The 26,045-nt window shown below is 46.7% G+C and overlaps 1 protein-coding gene across 3 annotated transcripts in view; it reads left to right on the top strand.

The window, feature by feature from the left end:
- STX8 (syntaxin 8) overlaps window positions 1–26,045 on the top strand; it is a 247,744-nt gene that overhangs the window by 46,424 nt on the left and 175,275 nt on the right. For all 3 annotated transcript variants that reach the window (XM_027047742.2, XM_027047743.2, XM_053211779.1), the window contains exons 5-6: window positions 4,476–4,600; window positions 16,174–16,266. In XM_027047742.2, the coding sequence (XP_026903543.1) occupies window positions 4,476–4,600; window positions 16,174–16,266 (218 nt within the window). The remainder of the gene's footprint in view (window positions 1–4,475; window positions 4,601–16,173; window positions 16,267–26,045) is intronic.

Below are 26,045 nucleotides of genomic sequence, written 5' to 3'. Positions count from 1 at the left end.
GGCAGCTGCCAGTGGGAGAGAGTGGCCTGGAGGAGGCCAAGGGAGGGTCGCCGGTGACAAAGGAGGCCCAGCACGGGGCAGAGTGGCGGCGGGGCACGTTTGGGCAGCAGGGTCACGGGTGAGGAGAGTTTTGTAGGGCGGGAGCAGCAGTCGGACTGCAGTGGTGGTCGGGCCACCAAGTTCAGTTGATTTTTTAAGGAAACTTGGCTGTGGACCGGTGGATTTCCAGGACGGGGACAGTTAGTGCAGCCCGAAAATGACAGGATCCTGCAGGGGTGGGGATGAAAGGAGTGAGGACAGAGGCAGATGCATCACGGCTGCCTGCCCTGGAAGGAGTTCTGCGAGACGCGGCCTTCCAGATTCCACCCTCTCCCCTCCCGCCCCCTGCACACGGGCGGCTCACATCCCATCGGCGTGTTCAGTCTCTCTTCCGGTGCCTTCCATCCCTCCCTCCCCGTATCGCGGACCCTCACCCACTCTGCAAGGCCTTCTCCTACCCTCAGGAAGCCTTCCCCGCGACAGTGCAGAGGACAGCCCCGGGGCTCAGAGCACGAAGTGATGGGTCGCACCTTTAGCTCTGCCACTACGCGCGCCCTCCAGAAAGTCACTGGACATCTCTTTTCCTTGGTCTTCCTGTCAGCAACACCTGCGCTGACGTATACCCAGGCGTGCGTGTGACTGGAAGGGGACCGTGGATGTAAAATGCCCCTGAAATCGCAGAGGACAGCACCAGTGTGCAATGTTACCATTTCCGGGCTATGCTTACTGATCTCCTGCATTCAGGGATGGTTTTGGCTGAATAAGTTAGTTCCCTCAACTTCGTTTTTTAAGTCACTGCCCATTAGGCCAGAACACTGAGGACAGTGTGACAAGCAAGCTAGTCCCTCCCCGGGGGAGCTTATAGTCCAGTGTGGGAGGGCAGAAAATAACCCCCTATATCGTATCTGATAGATAGGTGTCTAAGTGCTATAGAGAAAAATCAGGTAAAATGAGGAGGTGGGCTAAGGACTTACAGGGAAGGGTACTATTTTAGATGCAGTAGTCAGGGGAGACTCTCTGAGGAGGTAGCATTTCAGCAGAGTCAAATGAAGTGAGGGGCCAAGGCCACGTCTCGATCTGGAGGACAGCAGGTGCCAAGGGCCTGAGAAGGGAATGTGTTCATTGTGTTCTAGAAGCAGCAAGGAGACTAGTGTGGCTTGTAGGTTATAGTGAAGACACTGCATTTTATGTGGAGGATGGTGGAGGGTGGGAGCAGAAGCAGGAGACAGGGAGGGATACGGGGCAGAAGCAGTGACCAGACTTTAGACAGGTTTTATTTATCTATCTATCTATCTATCTATCTATTTATTTATAAAATTTTTTTTATATTTATTTTTGAGAGAGAGAGCAGAGAAGGGGCAGAGAGAGAGAGAGGGAGACACAGAATCGGAAGCCGGCTCCAGGCTCCGAGCTGTCAGCACAGAGCCTGACGCGGGGCTCGAACCCATGAACTGTGAGATCATGACCTGAGCCGAAGTCGGGCACTTAACCGACCGAGCCACCCAGGTGCCCCTCTCCTTTGATAATTTGTAAAAATGTGCTCTCGGTGTGGCACGGGCCACCAGTGGGACATTCCAGCTTTAACTTCGGAGGAGCCATGTTCTCCTATCAAGGCAGGTGCAGTGTACTGATCTGAGTGAGTGGATGCTTGTAGCTGGTGATAGATGCACTGTGAGGTCACTGTGTGTGTGTCTGGCCCGTTGTCCTGGTCGTCAGTACTTGCTTTTCCCCAGGGATCCGCACACGACATCCCGCATGAATCCAGTTGTGATCCAGAGCTGGTGCTGGTGCACGAATTGGGGAGTGTGCTTTGTAAACTCACTCTTCCTTTCCTTCTCCATTGCTTTCGTTACGCCATCTCCAGTTAGGCGAGATGAATGTTTACTCCAGGGAATAAATCCAGAATCTTGACGTCTTAGATACTTGGGGCCAACCAGGTAAACAAAGTAAGGCTTTAAGGGGACACACCTGCTCTTTGAGAAGGTGGAAGCAAGCTGTCCTTGGGCTCGGCATGTTTGTGCCCTTGAGCAGAGAGGCCAGCTCTGTGTTTAAGATGTTAGTCCAAGGCCAGTGGTGGGGGAAGGGGGGAGACAGTGTGTGGATGGCTCAGTCGGTTAAGCATTCAACTTCGGCTCAGGTCATGATTTCACGACTTTGGCTCAGGTCATGATCTCACGGTTCGTGGGTTCAAGCCCCGTGTTGGGCTCTATGCTGGACAGCTTGGAGTCTGAAGCCTGTTTCTCATTCTGCATCTCCTTCTTTCTCTTTGACCCTCGTCCACTCTCCACACCCCCCCTCAAAACAATAAATATACATTAAAAAAAAAAAAAAGAAAAAAAATCTCTTCTTGGGTGCCCAGGTGGCACAGTTGGTTAAGTGTCCAACTCTTGATCTCGGCTCAGGTCATGATCTCATGGTCCGTGAGTTTGAGCCCTGCATCGGGCTCTGTGCTGACAGCTCAGAGCCTGGAGCCTCCTTCAGATCCTATGTCTCCCTCTCTCTCTCTGCCCCTCCCCCACTCACCTCTGTCTCCAATATAAATAAACATTTAAAAAAAGATTAAAACTTAGTGCAAGGAATCAAAACTTCTAGTTTTGCCTCGGTTTGTTTCCCATAACATACCATCATCTTCTCTAGGTTTCAGAGTGCTCAACTAAAACTGAAGGACAGGTAGGCTTTTGGGGGTCCACTCATTTGTTCAGAAATCATCCTTCCGTGTGCCCTGTGTATGCAGCTCATTGAGTGGTAACATGACACTTGTTACCACGTGTTGAGTGACTGTTATCTTCCAAGAACAGCGTTATACACTTTCCGCACATTTCACACTTGGTCTACCCCCAACCCCCCCCCCCCACCAGAATGGAAGCTGCACCCATAACAAGAATTTCTGCTTTGTAAGAGCAGAGATTTTGGTCTGTTTTTCCTATATTCTATTTTTCCTTCATTCCCATGAGCAAGAACAATGCCTATGCCATAGTTGAGTACAGAATAAGTGTTTGGTAAGTGGATTTTTAAAATTTTTTTTAATGTTTATTTATTTTTGAGAGGAGAGACAGAGAAAGAGCACGAGCAGGGGAGAGGCAGAGAGAGAGAGAAGGAGACACAGAATCGGAAGCAGGCTCTGGGTTCCGAGCTGTCAGCACAGAGCCCGACGCAGGCCTTGAACCCACGAACTGTGAGATCATGAGCTGAGCCGAAATCGGACGCTTAACCAACTGAGCCACCCAGGCGCCCCAAACGGATTGTTTTATATACTCCCCAGCAGGCCTCTGAGGTGGAAATTGCTGTCTGTATCTGCTGGTATGTGGTGAAGCCGAGATCTAATTATCTGGTACTCGCTCTGTGCTGGAGAGCAGCCTGCTGTCCGGTCAAGGGTGTGACTTCCGGTTCCTGCCTTGTACCTAGTAGGCAGGAGGCTCACCCACATCAAAGGTTATGGGGTAGCAGTAATTTCCAGACAAGAGGAGAAACGTGAGAAGTGACGGAGAAGCCAGTGGCCGCACGCGCGTCGTCCGGGGTTATGATCGCACGTGGCAGGTCCTTGCTGCCCGTTAACCACCATCGCGACTGCTAGTTCAGTTATATCACCGTCGTCGTGACCATCAGTTTCATAAATCCCAGGAACCCAACTCCCAGATGAATGACTGTTCACGTCTGGGTTGAAATGGTCACAGGTGGTTCCACGAACAGCACCGTCCTCATGGCTTGGACAGAATGTGGGGACAGGGAAGGCGATCCTTGGGATGAAAATCCTACAAACATGGGGACCGAGGCTGAGAATGCGGGTTCCCTGTGTCCGGATGGCAGGGTGACCGATATGTCTGGTTTGGCAGGGATGCTTGGGCTTTCTAGGGTGAGTAAAGATTAAGATCGATAATTCAGGATTTGGTTCTGTTGTGAGTGCTATCATACATTCGTAAGCTTGGATTTGAAACCCTCTGTGTGTTTCTATCTGTGAGCAACCACATACCCTTGAATAAGAATCCTGTGGCCCTGTTTTAATGCCATCATCTGTGGTGGTGGCAACATTTGCACCTTCTTGAGAAATAGCATCTGTGCCTTTGGTGTCGTGTAGCCTGGGAGACAAACTTTGTCCTAATCAAAAGGCCACTTCTATGTGGCCTTGTGTTTTGGAAATTTAAGACCCTCGTTTACGATTATTGACTCAAACGTGTGTTGGAAGATTGGTAGGGGTATTATGTGCTGCTTTGGTCTCCTTAACGGGCTCTAATTCTCCGGGGGACCAGGCCTGTGCCTTAATTCATCCTCAGACCTCGTCCAGCACTGAACACAGTTGCTGGCATTGAACTAAGGATGCAGTAAATTGTGGCCGAATTGCATTTTCAAAGCACGTGAGGCTCACATCTGCGCTTGTGGGAGTAATCTGCAGCAAAGCTGTGTTTTTTGTTATGTAACGCATTTGGTCTTGTTCCTAGGTCCAGCCTGATGACTGGAGGGGCTAAGCGAGGAGTACCCAACCCTTGGCTCTTCGAGGAGCCAGAGGAGACCAGAGGCCTGGGTTTTGATGAAATCCGGCAACAGCAGCAGAAAATTATCCAAGGTACTGGGCACCCCAAGAGCGTGGGCTCGGAAACCTGGTCAGAATTTTACCCCTGCCTTGAATGTTCCTTACAGCCATTGACGATCACAGGGGAATCAATGCTGGTCTTTTAAAGCTCTTGGCAATTTTGTGCCTCAGGACACCCAAGGAACAGACAGATGGTGTCATCCATCAAGGTAGCCCAGGGAAATAATGATTCTCTACTGGGAGAGAATGTGCACGGAGCTCTGAATCTGGTAAAACCGGGTGAATCAGAGACATGTGCCCACCTCCCTTTACTCTGTGATGGGACTTGTTCTCCAAACACAACACTCCCATCTTCTTTTTGCTTTTCTTTTCTTTTCTCTTCCTGTCTTCCCTTTCCTTCCTCCCTCCCTCCCTCCCTCCCTCCCTCCCTCCCTCCCTCCCTCTTTCTTTCTTTCTTTCTTTCTTTCTTTCTTTCTTTCTTTCTTTCTTTCTTTCTTTCTCTTTCTTTCTTTCTCTTTCTTTCTTTCAATTTGAGACAGAGAGAGAGAATCTCAGGTGCAGAGCCTATGCAGGACTGGACCCCATGATCCTGGGATCATGACTTGAGCTGAAGTCAAGAGTCGGATGCTCAACCGACCGAGCCGCCCAGGCGCCCTTCCCATCTTTTTCTTACACAAAATGAGTCCATCTGGCTTCTTGTCTTCAAGTTCATCTCACCCAGTGGCTTTTAAGCCTAATTATTTTTTTACGTTCTTCTATTTTTTTTTTTTTTTTAATTTCAGAAGTAATGCATGATCGTTGTAGAAATTTCAAACAAGCCTGGGATGTATAAAATGGAAAGCTTTCTTTATTGCTTCTCCAATCTCAAAACTGTAAACAGATGAGCATATATTTCCTCAGGCTTACTTGGTATAAGCACACACATATTTTTATGTAAGTGAGATCATGATGGGGTAATGCCATAGCTCTTACTCTCTTATTTAATGTGTGCAGTAGACCTTTTCCATGTTCCTGTTTTTGTACATGGTTTTTCTGTATTCAGATATGCTATTCTTTCTAATTCCTTTTAAGAACAGTTTTATCAAGGTATACGTGACCTGTCCCAGATAACACCTATTGAAAATGTATGATTCAGCAAATTTTGACACACATATGACACTGTGCACGTCCTGCACATCTTTTATCACATTTCTCCCCAAGTATTTCATGTTTTCTATTCTCTTATTAATGGTATTTTAACATTTCTATTTCTGATTGTTGCTAGTGTATAAAAGTACAACCGATTACCTATATCGATCTTGGATCAGTCAACTTTGCCCAACTCACTAATTTGTTAAAAAGCTCTCTCGTAGAGCGTGTGGGATTTTCTATACTAATGGTCATGTCTGAATCAAGAAATTTGACTTCTTTCTTTTCAAAGACTTTGGTTTTTTTAGAGCAGTTTCAGGGACATAACAGAAATGAGATGAAGGTACAGAGAGTTTCCATGTAACCCCTGCCCCCCAGCCATGCAGTCTTCCCCCACATCAGCACCCCCCCCCCCCAGAGTGGTGCGTTTGTTACAATTAAGCTACATTGATTTTGAGGGATGCTAACGTAAATGGTATTGTGTTTTTAATTTCAAATTCCACCTCTTTGTTGCTGGTTTATAGTAAAGTAAATGGCTTTCGTATATTAACCTTGTATCCTGCAACCTTGCCATAGTTGCTTATTAGTTCCAAGAGATTTTTGTCAGTTCTTTTGGATCTTCTGCATGCATGATCATACCATCTGCAAACAAAGTTTTATTTCTTTCTTTCCAACCTGTACATATTTTCATGTGTTGTCTTGTCTCATCTGATGCATTAGCTAGAACTTATAGCATAGTGTTGAAAAGGAGTGGTTGCCGGGGGAGGGGGGGTTGCGGACATCCTTGCCTTGTACCTGATATTAGTGGGAAAGCTTCAGGTTTCATGCCATCAAGTGTGACGTTAGCGCTGGGGATTTTGTAGGTATTCTATATCAAGTTGAGGAAATTCTCCTCTATTCCTGGTTTACTGAGAGTTTTTTATCATTAGTGAATGTTGGATTTTGTGAAGTACTGTTTCTGCATCTAGTGACATGATCATGTGATTTTTCTTTTTTAGCCTGTGGATATAATGGATTACATTAATTGATTTTTAAATTTTTTTAATGTTTATTTATTTTTTTTGAGAGAGAGAGAGGTGAGGGGTTGGGGCAGAGAAAGAGGGAGACACAGAATCCGAAGCAGCTCTAGGCTCTGAGCTGTCAGCACAGAGCCTGCCGTGGGGGCTCGAACTCATAAACCATGAGATCATGACCTAAGCTGAAGTCGGATGCTCAACTGACTTAGCCGCCCAGGCACCCCACATTAATTGATTTTTAAATGTTGAACCAGGCATGCATACCTAGGATAAATCTCACTGATTGTGGTGTATTATACATTCTTGGATTTGATTTGCTAAGATTTTTTTGAGGATTTTTATATCTGTGCACATGAGTGATACTGGTCTGTGTTTTTCTTTTCTTGTAATGTCTTTGTCTAGGACAAATGGTGGCCTCAGAAAATGAGTTAGGAAGTATTCTCTCTGCTTCTGTCCCCTGAAAGAGATTGTAGAGAATTGGTATAATTTCTTCCTTAAATGTTTAGTAGAATTCACCAGTAAACCCATCGGGCCTAGCGTTTTCTGTTTGGGGAGGTTATTGTTAATTCAGTTTCTTTAATAGATATAGGCCCATTCAGAGCCTCTGTTCCTTCTTGTGTGAATTTTGTCAGCTGTGTCTGGCAAGGAATTGGGCCATTTTGTCTAGGTTATCCAGTTTGTGGGCATAGAGTTGTTCATAATATTCCTTTATTATCCTTTTAATGTGCATGAGAACTGTAGTGATGTCTGCTTTTTTTCATTTCTGGTATTAGTCATTTGTGTTCTCTTTTAGTTACAGGCTTATTGATTTTATTGATCTTTCAGCAAACCAGCTTTGGTTTCAGTGGTTTTTCTGTTACTTCCTATTTAAATTTCATTGCTTTCTCTTCCTTTATTGTTTCTTTTCTTCTGCCTACTTGGGATTTAATTTGTTCTTCTTTTTCTAGTTTTCTGAGGTGTGGAAACTTAGACTGTTGATCTTAGATATATATATATCTTTTTTCTAACATATGCATTCAGTGCTATAAATTTCACTCTATGCACTGCTTTTGACATATCCCTTTAATATATAAGTTGTGTTTTCATTTTTATTTAGTTCAAAATATGCTTAAAGTTCCCTTGAGATTTCTTTTTGATCATGTGTTATTCAGAAGCATTTATTTAATCTCCATGTATTTTGGGGTTTTTCCAGTAATCTTTCTTAAAAAAATTTTTTTTAATGTTTATGTATTTTTGAAAGAGGAAGAGACAGAGCGTAAGCAGGGGAGGGGCGGAGAGAGAGGGAGACACAGATCTGAAGCAGGCTCCAGGCTCTGAGCTGTCAGCACAGAGCCTAGCCCAGGGCTTGAACTCATGAACCTGAGATCATGACTTGAGCCAAAGTTAGATGCTTAATGGACTAAGCCACCCAGGCACCCCCTTTTCTTTTAATTTTTGTGGTTTTACTTTTTCATTTCAGTCTGGACACCTTTTATTTCTTTTTCTTGTCTCATTGCACTTGCTACAGCCCCTGGTACAATGTCAACTAGAAATGGTGAGAACAGATTTCCTTGGGCTTGTTTCTAATCTTAGGGGGGAAACATTTGTTTGGAAGCTAGGTGTGAATTTTTCTGTATTTGGTACTAAGTATTTTTGTATTTCTAGGAATATTCTTGAGGTTTTTTGTTTGTTTTGTTTTTTTCCTAGGATGCAGTTCAGTTATTTGGGTATTGTTTTGTAAGGTGGACCAGGACAGTGTTTATTTTAGAGGAGGGGTCAGCAAACCATGACGTGTGAACCACATCTCACCCACCATCTGATTTTGTGTGCTCTGCAAGCTAAAAATGGTTTTTCCACTGTCCATAGTCGAAAGAAGACGCTTTCATGACTCGTCAAAATCATATAAAATTCAAAGGTAATGCCATGTCCGTAAATAAAGTTTTATAGGAGCACAACCATGTTCATTTATTTATGTATCATCTATGGATGCTTTCCTGCTACAGGGGCAGAGTTGAATAGCTGCACTGGAGACCATATAAACCACAGAGCCCCAAATATTGACTCTCTGGCCCTTTATAGAAGATGTTTGCGGACTCCAGTGTAGAGGCGGTCTAGCCGACTACAGAGCTGAAAGCACTCTGAGTCCCCCGATGCCCCGTAAATCATGAGGCCACCTGGTCGGTGGGAATAGGGACTGCGTTCCAACCCAGTGTGAGCTCAGAGGATCATCCCCTCTCGCCCTTTCAGGCGGTTCTTTCCCCAGCCTTGGATAGTCTCCTCACGCGCATGTCCTGGTTACTGCTCAGCTGAAGCCTTGAGGTGCTCTTACCACCTTGACCTAGTTGGATGCTTCTCCGCGGAGAGATGCCACCGGGTTCCATCTGGATGCCCTCCTCCCCACGCCGGGCGATGTCTGGGGCAGTCCTAGACCTCCTCTCATTTGCTTCGTCCCTCAGGGATCACTGTCCTTCATTCCCTGATGGCCGTGTCTCTCCTGAAACTGTTGTTTTGTGTATTTTGCCTGTGGTTTGGTGTTTGTTTGTTTTTTTTTTTTGTTTTCTTTTTTTTTCCCCCCAGTTGTTTCAGGCCAGAAGTAAATCAGGTCCCTGTCAGCCCCTCTTGGCCAGAAGCAGAAGTCTCCTTCCGTCTTGAACTCCCTTTCCACAGTGAGTTTATCTAGCAAAAGGAACTCTGAGCCTCCCCGATGCCTTTAATTCCCTGTACTTCACCCACTATCATGTTTGGAAGCAAAATGAACGGTGCAGGGCGGTGTGGCCTTGCGCGCAGCAGGGCCATTCATTCGTAGTGCTTTATCCTTCGGGATTGACGGTCCCTGAAAGGGGTGTCTTGCAAGCCAACAGGAATGGGTTTTCCGGCATTGTTGCTTCTTTGCCGAGGAAAGCTGCTTCCAGCCAGGAGAAGTGTCCCCTGTCACTGGGAAGGTGCCATGTGTAGAGATGGTGGGAGGTCGGGCGGGAGAGGATGCTACCTGCAGGTTTTTGTGTTGGTCCCCGAAGCGGAGAACACCCTTACGGAGATGCCCGCCCTTTGGAAGCCCGCTGGCCTTTGGGGTATGTTGGAGGGGTAGGGACAGGTCGGGCAGAAAGAGTCGAGGAGACATCTCCTACCCTTACCTTGGGGTTTGGGAAATGCTGTCTTCCTCTTTGCTTTCCTAGCAAGCGGTTTTACAAGGAGAAGCACAAAGACTGAAAGCAATCTTTACATAAAACCCTGCTTCGCCTTTTCTCTGCCCGAAGAATCTTGGGGATGCGCTGAGGTTGCCATGGTTTTGCTTCCTTGCCAGGTCCTGCACCAGATAGAAATAAGGGACCATGAAGGGTCATTTCTAACTTCCTTCCGCCCACGGAATCCGTTAGCCTTTCTGTACTTTTGTCGACCCTTAGAAACACTTTGAAACGCATCCCACAATAACAGTTTATCGGTAGAACTGAGACTCAAGCAATGAATGCTTTCCTTTCCTAACCTAGATCCGAGGCCTCATTACAACCGGTTAGCCAGGCTTGGCTTCTGTGCTGCATAAGCAGTAATTTAAGGCACAAATAGATGTTAGGCAGAAGATGGGTGAGGGGCTGACAATAACCAAATCACCTCGAAAACCCGTGAGATGAAACAAAGGAAGGCGACCTCTCGGCTAGCTGAGACCCTTGTCTCTGAGTCATATGGCAGACCTTGAGGAGGTATGAAGCCTCATTCTACTTTACTCAGGGGCTCTCGTTGTGCGGGTTTCTTAATCCCGTCTCTTCTTACCTTTGTTCTGTAGATGTTCTTTCTAGATTCTAGCAGGAGAGTTGTGCACTCCTTCTGGACGTCTGTGTTCTTAGGTCTCTTGGTATCGTCATGTGAAATAGCAGTGGGGAACGTGGCTAGCCGGACTGGCAAACCTTGGTAGCTGATCTTTGAACCCTTGCAACCACAGCTTCAACAAAACTAAAAATATCTACTCTTTGGGGCGCCTTGGTGGCTCAGTCGGTTGAGCATCTGACTCTTGACCTAGGCCCAGGTCGTGATCTCACGGTTCCTGAGTTCCAGCCCTGCGTCGGGCTCTGCACTGACAGTGCGGAGCCTGCTTGGGATTCATTCTCTCTCCCTCTCTCTCTCTCTCTCTCTCTCTCTCTCTCTCTCTGCCGCTACCCTACTTGCTCTCTCTCTCAAAATAAATAGCGGCCCCCGGGTGGCTCAGTCGGTTGAGCGTCCAACTTCGGCTGAGGTCACGATCTCACAGTTCGTGGGTTCAAGCCCCACGTCAGGCTCTGTGCTGACAGCTGGGAGCCTGGAGCCTGCTTCAGATTCTGTGTCTCCCCTCTTCTCTGCCCCTCCCCTGCTCACATGCTCTCTCTCTCTTTCAAAAATAAATAAACATTAAAAATAAATAAATAAGTAAATAAACTGAAAACAAACAAACAAACATCTACTCTTAGGACTTGCTCTGGGAGTTTTCCCAATGTAGTAATTAACTTTCTGCAGCATATCCACTATCCCCGTCTGTCCCTTACTCCCCCTTATCCAGGGACAGTACCTCCTTGCATCAAATGTGGGAATCCCCAGTGCCTCTCTCTGGACCCTGGACAACCCAACATCAGCTACCTTTCCTACTACCTAAACTCAAGAGGACTACCTCGTATTGCCCGCAAGCCTTTGCGCATGTCTAGTAGAGACTAGCGCCTCCTTGCGCAAGCCTAGTGGGCCCTCTGTGTCGTTCCTTGCTTTAAGCATATTTATTAAGTATGCTCTGTGCCACCAGTTGGGCTCAGAACTGGGGCAAAAGTACAGGATAAAGAAGACATAGCCCCAGCCCTTGGGCCCTTGTCACGCACTCGGGTGGGGGGCCTGAGATTGCAGCTCCTAGGAATATCCCTCTGTTTTATTTACTTGTTAAAGTATCGGTAACTTTTTGCCGTGGACGATTGCACAACTATGTAAGTAGAGAGAGTAAGACAATGATCCCATTCTGCCCATCAATTGCTTCAGTAGTTAACAACGCATAACCAATCTCGTTTCATCTATATGTCTACCCTCCTCCCTCTCCTGCCCGTCACCTGGATTTTTCTTTTAATTCTTTACATTTTATGTTTTTTTGAATGTTTAGTCATTTTTGAGAGAGAGAGACAGAGCACAAGGCACCCCATCACCTGAATTATTTTTGAAGCAAATCCTAGGCATCGTATCATTTCAACCATGGATATTCTGGAACATATCCCTAAAGTATGCTTGCAGAAGATAAGGACCGGTTTTTTAAGAATGTAACTGCAATGCTGCTATCACCCTTAATAAGTTAATTGTAATTCCTTAATATAACCAGATATCCAATGTTCAGACCTCCCGGATTGTCCCATGATGGTTTTGTGTGTGGGTGTGGTTTTTTTTGTTTTGTTTTGTTTTTTAGATCGTTCGATTCAGGATCTGAATATATGTATGGACATTGCAACTAATTGATGTGTCTGTTAAGTTTCTTTAATAGATAGGTACTTTTGCCAGCTCTCTCTTCCTCCCTGTGCAATTTCTTTGCTGGAGAAGTAGGGTCATTCGCCTTGGACTTTCCCAGTATCTAGACCTGCTATTTGTAACCCCATATATTGTTTAACGTCCTCCTCTGCCCCACATATTTTCTGTAAATTGGTAGTTAGGTTCAGCGGGCTTGATCAGAATCGGGTTTGTTATTTTTGGCAAGAATTCATCATGCTGATTGTCCCTCTCCGACCTACAGCCACCAGATAGTCCTCCCACAATTACAAGATGTTCCGTTAGAGGATGGTTTTTCAGAATGTCTAAAGATAGGAAGCATCCAAACACCTAATTATTCCAGAGGGATTTTCAAAACAATGAGTGTATTAGTTTTCTGTTGCCACTGCAATAAATTTGCACAGACTTCGTGACTCGGTGTACCAATTTGTCAGTTTATGGTTCTAAAGGTCAGGAGTTCAGAACAGATCTTACTGGGCAAGATGAAGGCATTGGCTGGGCTGCTTCCTTTCTGGGGGCTCCAGGGAAGAATTCATTCCCTCACCTTTTCTGGCTTCTAGAGGCCACCCATGTCCCTTGGCTGACAGTCCCCTTCCTTGGTGTTCAAAGCCTACACTTTGCAACCCTCCGACCCTTCTTCACAGCTCCCTCTGAGCGCAGCTGGGAAAGATTCTCTGTTTTTAAGGACTCACGATTACATTGAGCCCACCTGGATAATCCAGAACATTCTCCCATCTCAAATTCCTTAGCCTTATTCACATCTGCAGAGTTACTTTAGCCATGTAAGGTCACGTATTTTCAGGTTCCAGGGATTGGGATGAAGACATCTTCAGGGGGCCGTTATCATATGTAGCCCGGTGCTCCTACATTTTTAAAAATTCACACCATTGTAATGCTGACAGATGATTGGGAGAGTGTGGCATGTTGCAAATGATCATGGTATCAGGGTGACTTGGGCTATGTGATGGGGGGCAGATTACGGTAATGAGCTATGAACGTGATGTTAGCGTAGGTTTGCACGCCTCTGCATCATTGCGTGGGTCTTGATTGTATAAAATGAGCAGCAGCATTTTATCTTGGCTCATTGTCTCTCGGGTAACTGTGCCACATCCCCTTAGAAATGCTGTGGTAAGCCCGGAGATGCTCGGGTCATCAGGATGGTCAGTGACACATACACAACCGTCTCCATTACCTGGACCTTCTGTGTCTTGGGAGTATGGACAGCACTCGAACATAGTGAGGAACATAGTGTGCTAAGTTCTTGCACAAATGATCCGGGTGGCGCAGAATTTTTAACCCTCGTTCTGTTTTGCGTTAGCGAGATAACCTTTCTGCAGTTAAGTCAGACAGTGGGTGAAGGTTGAAAGAAAAGAGGGAGGGATAGGTTTTTTCATTCACAATCCGTGTCTCTACTAGATAAAGAGACTTCAGGACTTTAATGATTCTTTTCCTAATTGGAACCGTGGAGGAATCTCCTTTCCTCTCTTTAATTGTTTTCCCTTTTAATCCAGGCTGACACTTGACCCTTGGTCCTTCATATAGACTATTCTTGGGATGCATTTGGAATCTTACCATAACATCGGTCATCCTATAGTGGCGCTAGGCCGATGATAGATTTAACTTGGAGGCCATCCAAAAGGTTGTTACTTAAGACCAAAAGGACCTCATCGTAAAGTGATTTTTGCTATAAAATGGTCCCTTGGAACAATCCCTGGAGATGGCAGGTCATTTGTGTAGTTAAAAACATACATAGTGTCAAAAAATGTTACTAAGGGGTCCTTACCTCACACCATTAGTTCAAATAAATTCCAGATGAATTAACAAGTTAAGTGTCATGGCTTAATTCCCTGAAAAGACTAGGAAAAAAAATAAGTAAATGTCAATGTGATCTTGGGTGAGAAAAGACCTTCGTGATTCCTGCTTTTGTAGATCACGCTTCTCTGTGAAGCAGTCGTTGAAAAATCCCCATCAGCAAGTCAGGCCGCACATGGCACGTTGCCCTCATCTGGCATATTGCTAGGGTAGAAAGCCATGAGGCTCAGCCCCAGAATGTTCTTCCCAAGGCACCCGAAAGCAAGGTAAAAAAGCTCAAAGAGATGGCTGAAATTGCCTAGTTAAAAAACAAAACAAAAGAAAACAAAGAAACAACATCACATTTTAAAGACAATATCTAGAGTGACTCGAATTCTTTTATCTTTAAAATTTCAGAATCTAGAAAAGTAATACATCTTTACATTTAACACAAACTATTTTTTTACTATTTTGCTCTGCATCGTTTTGCTATATATTTTGCTGTTTTACTCTATATCGTTTAGCATCCTGCTTTTTCTTTTTTACTTACTGACATATCATGAACTTCTTTTAACATCAAAATATTCCTGTATTATATCATTTTTAGTAGCTATTAGTGTTTTCCTTATGAATATACTGTATGTTTTTAAACAAATCCCCATGTCTGGGCATTCAGTAGTTTCCAGGGTTTCGCTATTAGAAACGTATCAGTCTGGATCCAATCAGGAAAAAGAAATTTGAACAGGGAAAGTTGAATATTTTATTAACCAAAGGGGATCAGGGTAATGAGGGATTGGTAGCAAGTAGCAAGGAGACAGAAACAGCAGGCGTAAGGTGCAATCACAAACTCTCAGACTGAAATCGAGTGTCCTAGGAAGCACCCCACACCCCTGGGACTGAGGTGTGGGGGTCGCTGCGGTGCTGAGCTGGGGGAACTTGCCGGAAATCTGCCCTCTGGGGTGCCAGGGAATACTGTCCTCATGGCAGTGTTGAGCCGGAGGTATTCTGTTACAAAACGGCCCAAGGTGGGGGTGTGTCGTAAGAAGTTGCTGGTCTCTTGGTGTTGCTGTGCACGGGCTCGTGGCACAGAGTGGGCTGGAGCCAGGAAGCCGAACGTTGTCCTCCCGCAGTATCTCCGCAGTCCTGTCTATTGACAAAGCTGGCAAAGGAAAAGCTACTTAAAGGACCCAGGTGTATTTTCGCTGCACAGTCAAAAAGGGTGAGGTTGGGGTTCAGAGGCAATAAAACTGATAACCAGCACAGGAAACGTGTCCAGGAATATCCTTGTACGTACTTCACTGCATACTAGCTGAATGTTTTCTCACATTCCTACACATGGAATTGATCGATGAAAAGACAGGCCCAATCTGCTCTCCAGAAAGGTATGTCACCTGTACTCCCGTGATAGTACATAGGAGCTTCTCCGTCACACACTGGTGAACCCTGGGCATCGGCATGCCTTTAAATCCTTGCATATCCGATAATCCAAAAAAAAAAAAAAAAAACAAAAACAAAAACAAAAACTCATCGTTGTTACTTTTATTGAATTTTTTTTAAAAAGTAGTGATGTCAAAGCTTTTATTTATTTTTCCGTTTTTATTCTTTTGTGAAATTCATGTCTGTATCCTTTGCCCATTTAGAAAATTGGAAAATTGTCTTAACTAAGCTGTAAATGCTCTTTGTGTATTAAGCATCAGAAAGTTTAAATGTTGATGTAGTCAAAACTTCTGTTATTTCATTTGCAATCTTAAAATTTAATTTATCTGGAAATCGCTTTAGGGGCGCCTGGGTGGCTCAGTCAGTTGAGTGTCCGACTTCGGCTCAGGTCATGATCTCGTGGTTTGTGGGTTCGAGCCCCACGTCGGGCTCTGTGCTGACAGCTCGGAGCCTGGAGCCTGCTTCGGATTCTGTGCCTCCCTCTCTCTCTCTGCCCTCCCCTACTCACTCTCTCTCTCTCTCTCTCTCTCTCTCTCTCAAAAATAAATAAACTTAAAAAGAATTAAAATAAAAAAAGAAATCATTTTAGCTTAAGGTGTGAAATAAGTATTTAATAGTTTGTTTTCTTTATTTTCTCTTAATAATATTAACTGTTTTTTTGTTTCTTTTCCTTATATTGCTTTTACCGTATATTGAATTGCACTACATGCCTAGGTATGGACTTCAAATTGTTTTCCTTTGGTTTTTAGTGGCCTGTTTTGCTTTTTCTTTCAGAACAGGATGCAGGCCTCGATGCCCTGTCCTCCATCATAAGTCGCCAGAAACAGATGGGAAAGGAGATTGGGAATGAACTAGATGAACAAAATGGTAAGAACATGTCTGGGGTCAACCGTGTTTGCCGTTTAGTATAAATACTCAAGGCTCTAATGTTCGTTAAATGATTTTGGTACTACAAAACACGTAAAGTAGTTTAATGTTGACAGGTTATTACAGTTGGACGCCATTGAGGGTGGTTTGTGGTAGATTCAGATAGTGGTTAACTAAACCACGCAAAGAAATTTGATAAGAAATTGCCAGTCCCTTGTCACTGCTTTAAAAAATCCGTCGTATTCTTGGGGGTGCCTGGGTGGCTCAGTTGGTTGAGCGTCCAACTTCGGCTCAGGTCATGATCTCGTGGTTCGTGGGTTTAAGCCCCGCGTTGGGCTCTGTGCTGACAGCTTGGAGCCTGGAGCCTGCTTCAGAGTCTGTCTGTCTGTCTGTCTCTCTCTCTCTCTCTCTCTCTCTGCCCCTCCCCCGCTCATGCTCTGTCTCTCTCTCTCAAAAACTAAAAAAAAAAAAAAAATTCGTCATATTCTGAGCCATGCAAGGCTTCCAGGAGCGTGTCCTTTATGTGGTGACGTGATAAATGGCTCAGAGCGCTGGGCGTGATGTGAGGCTCACTGGGCCGCGGGGACCCCGTGTGGTCCACATCCCCGGTGGAGCTGGCCCCTCCCTCATCAGCACTACCAGGCTGCAGGGCAGAGAAGCCCTTGAAGATCTCCGTTCTGGACTCGAGGTGACAGATCTGGTGGAGCCAGACTGGTTCCCACACCGCAGGATGGCCGGGGAGAAACCGAGCTTTGTCGGGGGGGGCCCACCTGCCAGGCTCCTGTGCTGGGGGCGGGCGTGTGGCGTGAGGGGCGGGGCCTGATGGAGAGCCTCGGTGGAGGTGGGGAGGGTGGGGAGGAGGGCGGATGCAGGTGACTGACCGGTGACACCTGTACTGTGGTGGACGGTCGGGGGCGGGAGGGCCACTGGTTTGTGAGTGGAGACCCTGAGCGCAGTCGGGAGGTGTCCAGGTAGAGATGCCAGTGAGCCATCTGAGTGGAAAGGTCAAGTGGGCCCATGGAGGTGTGCTCCCGGGGCTCAGTGACAGCACAGGGCTACAGAGGAGGGATGTCAGAAGCTTCTGCATGGAGGTGAGGTGTGAAAGCATAGCAACAGTGGGGTGTCCGTGCAGCCGGCATTTAGCAAGAGCCCCTCCTGTGTGTGCAGCTTGTTCATCACTGTCATTGCATTGAATCCGTACGCAGCATCGCAAAGGCAGCGTTAACCCCGTTTGCTAGAGACGGAGCTCGGAGTGGCTGACGGGCCTCCTAACGTCACGTCACTTGGAAGTGACAGCACCGAAGTTCCAGCACGGGCCACCCGATGCTCGTGACTGCCTTTTCTACTACCCTGCCCTTCCTCTCTGAGGAAGACGACGTAGGGAGAGAAAGGTGGAAGGTTCTAAGACCTTAGCTTTGGTGATGGTGTCATGGAGGCTGGTGATGGCGTGGGGTTCAAGGAATTGCCCACGCACCTGCGAGCGCGGCAGCCTGGGAACGGACGAATCCTTGCCCCAAAGGCAGGGCTGTGCCTGTCAGAACCACGCAGCAAGCTCTTTTCTCCATGGCCACTGAGAATGAGCTAATTTCTTCCCGTAGTGCTGTTGCATTTATCATAAAGTCCATCTGGCTATCATCTGTCGTAAATAAGTAGGTTGCTAAAGCAAAGGGACAGATCCTCTAAATTTATAATCCCAGTAGTGGTTTGTAAACAGTTCAAACACGCGGAACGCCTGGTGGCTCAGTTGGTTACGTCTGACTCTTGATCTCGGCTCGGGTCACGATCTCACAGTTCGTGGACTCGAGCCCCACATCGGGCTCTGCGCTGACAAAGCAGAGCGGAGCCTCCTTGGGATTCCCTCCCTCCCTCTCGCTCTCTGCCCCTCCCCCACTCACGCGTGCATGCACACCTGCGCTCGCTCTGAGAAAATAAGCGCACAAACGTTAAAAAAAAAAATGAAAAAAAAATAGTTCAAACGCAGAGCGGAGGACATTTGAGTCCTTATCCCGATGGCGCTAACATGAATGTGCTCGATTATATATTTGCATGTAATTCAGTCATCGGCCGGTTCCTTCCCTGAAAGAGCGTCGGTAAGAAAACAAGCTCTAGAGAAAATCTGTTCGCAGGGATAACTGTTCTTTATCTACAGGAAACAGGGCCTGTTCAGTGGGTCAGACTAGGAAGGATTCTAGCCACCAAAATGGTGAAGCACGCCCATGCTGTGATGTGGCTCCGTCCGCCACGTGTGGTCATCTCTGGGCCGGTGGCTGCGAACTGGTGGTGGATTTCTTGGTGGAGGCGGGGGGGAACTTGCTCACCTCCCAGGCGCGATCACCAGGCATCTCTGTGGCATAAGCGATCCTGCCGGCTTGTCCTTGTCTTCCTGCAGTCCCGTGGTTCTTAAACTTTGCTGCCTGTTAGAATCACCTGGGGAGCCGTTAACCGCCCCCCAAACCCCCAAAGCCCAGGCCACGCCAGTGTTCGTTTTCTCTTGTTGCCGTAACAAATTCCCATAAACTTAGTGGCTTAGAAACAACGCCCACCTGCCATCTTAACAGTTCTGGAGGTCAGAGGTCTGGCCCGCACCTCCCTGGGCTGAAAAGGCGAGGCGTTCACAGAGCTGCATTCCTTTCTGAGGCTCCAGGGATGCATTCATTTCTTTGCCTTTTCTGGCTTCTAGAGGCTTCCTCCATTCCTTGGCTCGCGGGCCCCTCCTCCGTCTTCAAAGCCGACAATAGCGGATCGAGTCCGTCTAACATCACATCACTCTGACCTCTAACTTCTGTCTCCTTCTCCTGCCTTTAAGGACCTTTGTGATTCCGTGTGGCCCACCCAGGTAATCTGGGATGATTTCCCCCCTTTAAGGGCAGTTGATTAGCCACCTGAATGCCCCTTGGCCGTGCGTGGTAATATGTTCATAGGTTCCGGAGACTGGAATAGTAGACGCCGTCCAGGCCGTTGTTCGGCTCACCACAGTACTCCATACCAGTTCGACAAGAATCTCCAGGGGTGCGGCCAGGGCCAGCGTCTTTAAGGCTCCCCAGATGATCTCAGTGTCCTGCAAAGCGTGAGAGCCAGCGCCCCCAGCAAACGTCCTGAGAGAACTGACTCCGTGCTCTCCTTTCGTGCGGTCTCCTCTGTGCTCGCTCTGTAGATGCAAATCGCGCACGCGCACAGACGTGCATTCGGAGTCACACAGACACGCGGGTACCGTCCTTGGCACGGCCGGAGGCTCTTCCTTCTGAGCCCACGTTTTACCCGCATCGTCCTCCCTTCTTCCTCCATACCTCCCACTCCTCATCTCCATTCCGGACCCGGACACACACGTGTGTATATAGATAAACACGAGGCATTTTTCCACTTAGTTCCAAAATAAGCTGGGTTTTCTCTGTGGCGGCCTCCCAGAGAGATTGCTGTTATGCTGGTGGTTTTCTAATGTGCACATTCACTCCTCAGAAATAGGGCAGAGTCAGCCATTTTCCTTTGTAGGAACGGAGAGACTCTCTGAGGATAAAAAATTCTGTCCCTGCCAAGACTACAATCAGCCTTTCTTTCCTTTGTCCAAATCAGAAAGGCCATTATATCTGTAGGTATTGAGAACAGGGTGGCAGCCCCATCTGGATTTTTATTGTGATCTGAGTGCGTAACGAGGCGTCGGGGACCCCGGAGCAGGATACCACTTTTGTTGTAAATATCTCTATTTGATTTACTGACCTGCTGGATTATTCTTTTGGGTTTTCATTAGATGAGAAAAACAATAGGCCAGCCAGGCCATTTTGGAATCAACTGTCAAGACCTTCTTAACAAAATACGTTGTACTTAGAACATAACCCGCAAGGCCGACGGGCTGAATTATCGTCAGTATAGGAATTCAGGTTCTAATCTTCTCACGTAGAGTTAAAAAGGGCCAGACCAACACCAGTAACTTCCCTGTTTGTGGGCCGATGACTAGGCCTAATGAGGAAAAGGATTAGGGGTTAAGTGAAAGTCCCAGTATGGGGGGGAAGGAGGGGAGAACCCAACCACACCCTGGATGTGGGGGTGGGAGCAGGTGAAGGTAGGGGTGGCAGGTGAGTAGGCTGGGGAACCGAGCCAATGAGATCACTTAGGGAACTACAGAGTTTAGTGCCCTTTAGTTCAAGCTGAGATGTACGGATAGCTGGCCACAAAGGGCTCATGTCCGACTACCCAGACGCTGTTCCAGAAGGGGAGTCATGGCACTGGCTTACCAAGCAGCTCCTTAAAGTTCATGCTCAAGAGGACAGGGCCTTTTGAAAAGAGCACTAACACAAGCAAATGAACGAGATTGACTCGATCAATGTAGGTGTTTTTGAGACCTGATTTTGGCATTGGCCAAGCCTTAAAGTCAGCAGCAAGAAGACGAACCGTGGAAGCACAGTTCTGATGGCAAAAAGGGCACCAGAAGCAGGCCGAGACACCAGTTTCTGCTAATATGTGCCAGTCCTCATCATTCTTTTTGATGTTCAGATATCCCAAATTTGGCCCAATCCTTCTGATGCTTCTCTGTTAATCTCTGAGCACTTCCTTGTTTTCTAAAAGAAACCAAAGTGACAAAGGAGGCAAACTGCCTTCATAGTGTCAATACTGAGGTTGATGAGACCAGTGTGTCCTTTCAAAGAGCTAGACTAATAGTATGACTAATGTCATTGAAGGACACACAAAGGCGGGAATTGCCATCGCAAAGGTCTTCAGAACCCCTCAACTGAATTTTCACGTTGAAAGTCTAGGAAGGTAATGTGGTAGGCTGGAGAGTGACCCCCCCCCCCCCAAAATATGCACATCCTGATCCCTGGAATGGCAGGGGGGACTTTGCCGATTTGTTAAGGAATTAAGGGTATTGAGGCAGGAAGATCATCCTGGATTATGTGGTTGGGTCCTAAATATCACAAGTGTCCTTTATAAAAGGGAGGCAGAGAGAGATATGAGAAAGAAGACGGTAAGGTAGTGACTGAAAAGATGTTATTCTGCTGGCTTTGAAGACGGAGGAAGAGGGTATAAGCCAAGGGATACAGGAAACGTAGCTCTAAAAGCTGGAAAAGGCCAGGAAATGAATTCTTCCCTGCAGCCCCTGGAGGGACAATAACTTCGGTCCAGTGAAACTGACTTGGGACTTCTGATCTCCTGTAAAGGAATGAGTCGGTGGTGGGAGTGGTTTCTTTTCTGGGTCTTAGATCACGCTTTATTCAAGAACATGCATAGATGTCTATTGACTCCTGGAAAACGTGGTGTGTACTGTTGGGGAGGAAGAATTTTCATCTGTCCTTCAAGATCCTTCCACCTGGACTGGAAATCGAATTGGCATGAGACAGTTTTGCAGGAGAAAATCAAATTTAGTTTCATACTTACTGGGAATTCACATGGACGTGAAATTCGAATGTATGTCGTTTTAAGCCCCTAAGTTTGTGATAATTTGTTAGCACAGCAACAGGCAGCTAATCTAAGAATTAACGGTGGTTTTTATTTAATCAGTTGTCAGTAAATTCTGGTTAACCACCCTTATGCTAAAAAAATGCGTTTCGATATTTTGAGCCTTCCAGGTGTTTGTAGCTCCTCTTCTTGAAGAAATTCTTCCAAGCAGCCTTCACAGAAGGAAGTTTGCATTGCCAGTGCCCCAGGCGATCTCTACCGGAAGCTTCCCACACCGTTTATTTAGCACTTTGATAATAGAATTTAGTTTTGTATTAATGAAATGCGTGGACAGTTCGATGACAGAATTTTTGGTGGGGTATTCAGGATGAGGATTTCCCAAAGTGTGTTATTAGGCAAGGTGGTTTTAGAAAATATGTGGAGAAACACTTTACATCTTAATAGTTGCATAGTTCAACGTGTGACAGAAATAAAAACGGCTAACATTCGAAACCTGTGATTTCACAGCAATATAAAGTTTCCTTATTCAATTAAACTGTATAAGCAGAAAAATAAGCATAATATGTACCATAATAAGCGTAATATTTATGTAATAATATATTATTATAAAAGCATAATAGCGACTTGATACAAAGGAAAACATTGAGCGTGTATGGTGTGGATGAAATACGAACACGGCAAAGAATTCTAAAGGTGGTACTTGAAAAGCTGACGTTTGGGAAACACCGCTGTAAGAAGACTCTTTGTGTTCCAGAGCTACAGAGTACTTACCTGGTTTTCCGCCTCGACCTAGTACAGCACTCTGTGATTTAGTAAGTGCCCCCTGCCCATGCGGCCCTCCTGGCGAGCAGTGGGGTTGGGAGACCAGCTGGAAGGATGCTTCCCAGCCCTGCGCGAGCCTGTAACCCTGGAAGGCCGTGACTGTGGTAGGAGCCATGTTGTCTGGTGCTCCCCACCCCCCCACCCCCGGCCCCCGCTTGGAGGGAAGCAAGACAGGCAGAAACCACCTTTTTTTTTTTCAGGGTAATATAAAATGTTGTTGTTGTTGTTTTGAACACTTATTTGTTTTTGAGAGAGAGAGCGCACGAGCAGAGGAGGGACAGAGAGAGAGGGAGACACAGAATCCGAAGCAGGCTCCAGGCTCCGAGCCGTCAGCACAGAGCCCGACGCGGGACTTGAACTCACCAACTGCAAGACCATGACCTGAGCCGAAGTCGGACGCTTCACCGACTGAGCCACCCAGGCGCCCCTTCCAGGGAAATATAAAATGGCCCAAGGTGCAGGGAGTTCCTGTCACTGCTTGGCAGGTGGCATGTGAGCAGTGGGACGCCGGATCCACCACCCAGAGCTGTGACCCAGGAGAGCTGGGCCCAGACTCTGTGAGCATTTCCCTGTGGCATCAGGCCCTTCACCCGTCAAGCGGGCTTTTGTGAACCGACACGGAATCTCACACCCCTCCCCACTCCCCGCGCCCCCGGCTTTGGAATGCAGACACGTAAACGTCAGGTGCAGGAACAGTTTTCTGTAAATGGCTGTGCCGACCTGGATTCAAGTTTCCTTTACTGGGATTTCATTCAGCGCACTTGCCCAGCTGCTAGGATTAGCACAGCTAATTAGCAGGGCTCTGACGCCCGCACTTCATTCATGAAAAAAAAAAAAAAACAAACTTGTAGGGCACCTGGGTGACTCAGTTGGCTGAGCATCCAACTTCAGCTCTGGTCATGATCTCACGGTTCGTGGGTTCGAGCCCCGCGTTGGGCTCTGTGCTGACAGCTCGGAGCCTGGAGCCTGTTTCAGATTCTGCGTCTCCCTCTCTCTCTGCCCCTCCCCCGTTCATGCTCTGTCTCTCAGAAAAAAAATGAATAAATGTTGAAAGAAGAAAAGAAAAGAAACTTGTGAGTTAGTTCCATCTCAGAAATTCTGAGGGTGGGAAGGAGTCTGAGGTCATCCCTCCCCCAACCCCCAGCCGCCTGCCATCTTCCTATCTGTGCTGGAATGTGGGCCTCCAGCTACGGCTGAACACACGGCTTCTGCCCTCATGGAGCTTCTGCTCTGGTGCGGGAGGCTGAAATTAGACAGATCACCGCACAGGTCCCCAGTTAGAGACCCTGGTAAGCAGCATACAGGGTACCACGAGGGCAACAGAATAGCCTGATGCAGTTGGAGGCCCAGGAAAGCCTTCCCTGAGGAAATGACCACTGTACTGAGATTTAAAGGGAAGAACATGTCAAACAGAGGGAACAGCATATGCAAAGCTCCTTATGTGCAGAGGAGCACAGCACGTTGAGGAACGAACGTGCGAGAAGGCCAGTGTCCCCAGAGTCCAGAGAGCCCGGTGAAGAGGAGAAGGGAGAGCAGGCGGAGGGGAAGGCAGGCAGGGGTCGTGTAGGGGTGACCTTCGACCTCCACTGGGCAGTGCCCTGACCATCCCTCAGGTTTGTGCTCTCCGTTATGGGGAATCGCCCGACTTCCCACTTACTCCTGTCATTTGTTTAATCTGTTTAATTTGTCATTTGTCATTTGTTTAATTTGCTCAGAATAAGGGAGCCAGGTCTATAAATCTGCGTCTGTGCCCTTTGCGGTGTTCATAGTAGTTCGCGCATCTAAACTGAGAGTACTCGGCCGCTTTGGGGGACAGGAAATCAGCATAGTGCAGTGGGGGCATTTGCTCGTTTTTCCAACCATGGGCCTTTGTATCGTGAAAAACAGCACTGAGAAACCAGGTCGCCCCTCTTTTTTATTTTATTTTATTTTATTTTTTTTACTGCGCTTACTGTCTGGGTGGGGGAGACAGACACTGAACAAGTACTCGCCCACATCAGGGTACCTTCTCTGGTCATGGTGAGTGCTGTCAGAGACGAGGCCAGCCGCCGTAGCCGGGATGACACAGAGCCCCACGGCCAGGTGGCGGCTGAGGTCTCAGGGATGGGCCGGCCTTGGCTGCGGGCAGCTGCCGCATCCCGGGAGCGGCCGGACATCCCATGTGAGGTCCCAGAGGCTGGAGAGAACCCTAGAAGTCCAAGAAGGCTGTTGTGGCCGGGAAAGAGTGAGTAACGTAGGTGCGTGGACCCGGATGAAGTTGTGCAAGGATCTGGAGCCAGGACTGTTCACAGCGTGAACACCTAGTAAGCCCTGAAAATTACAGAGAATTTATATTTTCCTGGGAGGGACTCTGGTTTCTTTTAGCCACAATCAACAGTCCTAGTCAGGAAACGATTATGTTCACAGCAGTTTTGAGCAGGGCTGCGGCTCCAGACTAATTTATACTATTTCTTCTTTGGAAATCTACTAAAAGCTTGTGCATCTTCCTACAAATAGCAGTCCTACGGCCACAGATACTGCCGTTCAGTATTTTTAATTCCATTGAGCCCATTAGATTTTATAATTGCCGTCAGTTTTCATTTTTAACTCCTTGTTTCTAAATTTCCAGGTGTTGTTAAACCATCTTTTGTTGAATTGTTGATTTTCTCATTGAGTTGCAGAGGGGTCAGAGAATCACATCCTGTCTCATACTGGTCCTTCTCCACTCATCACGATCTCCTCTGGGAGGGTGAGAGCATGACCTGAGCTGAAATCAAAAAGTCAGACACTTAACTGACTGGGCCACCCAGGCACCCCTGGCCGGTTTTTTATTTTATACATTTCAAGGAGAGGCTTTTAGGCATATATATGTACTATGGGCTATTTTATTTTATGTTGGTGGTTGTGTCTTTTTACCATTATAGAAATATCTGCCTTTATCTCTGATGCACTTGCCCTTTAGACCTATTAATCGGTATCAATATCACTACCTAGGCTTTCTTTCATTTGGTTATGGTGACATTACGTAGTATAGCGATTGTCCAACTGTGTGGTCTAGGACCCCTTTGTATTTATTTATTTATTTTTTTTACCATTTATTTTTGAGAGACAGAGAGAGGCAGAGCATGAGCAGGGGAGGGGGAGAGAGAGAGAGAGAAAGAGATAGATAGATAGAATCTGAAGCAGGCTCCAGGCTCTGAGCTGTCAGCACAGAGCCCGACGTGGGGCTCGAGCTCATGAACTACGAGACGGTGACCTGAGCCAAAGTCGGACGCTCAACCGACTGAGCCACCCAGGTGCCCCTGTATTCTTAAAAATTATTGACAGTTCCTCAGAGCTTTTGTTTATGTGGATTAACTCTGTCAGTACTAACTGCATTTGAAATTAAAAGGAGACATTTAAAAAAACATTGATTAATTCTTTTAAAAACGAAAACAAACTATTACATGTTAACATAATAAACTTAATTTTTATGAACAGTAATCCTCAAACATAAGCATCTTCAACTACGGAATGCTTATTATATTTTTTATCTTTCAGTGCCTGTCCATTGTAGATCATTGGTGGGCATAGTTCATTGAGATCCCCGG

This window comes from Acinonyx jubatus, chromosome E1 (assembly GCF_027475565.1).
Source record: "Acinonyx jubatus isolate Ajub_Pintada_27869175 chromosome E1, VMU_Ajub_asm_v1.0, whole genome shotgun sequence".
Classification (NCBI taxonomy): Eukaryota; Metazoa; Chordata; class Mammalia; order Carnivora; family Felidae; genus Acinonyx; species Acinonyx jubatus.
The sequence above is the reverse complement of the archived record's forward strand: the minus strand, read 5'-3'. Positions and strand labels throughout refer to the sequence as shown.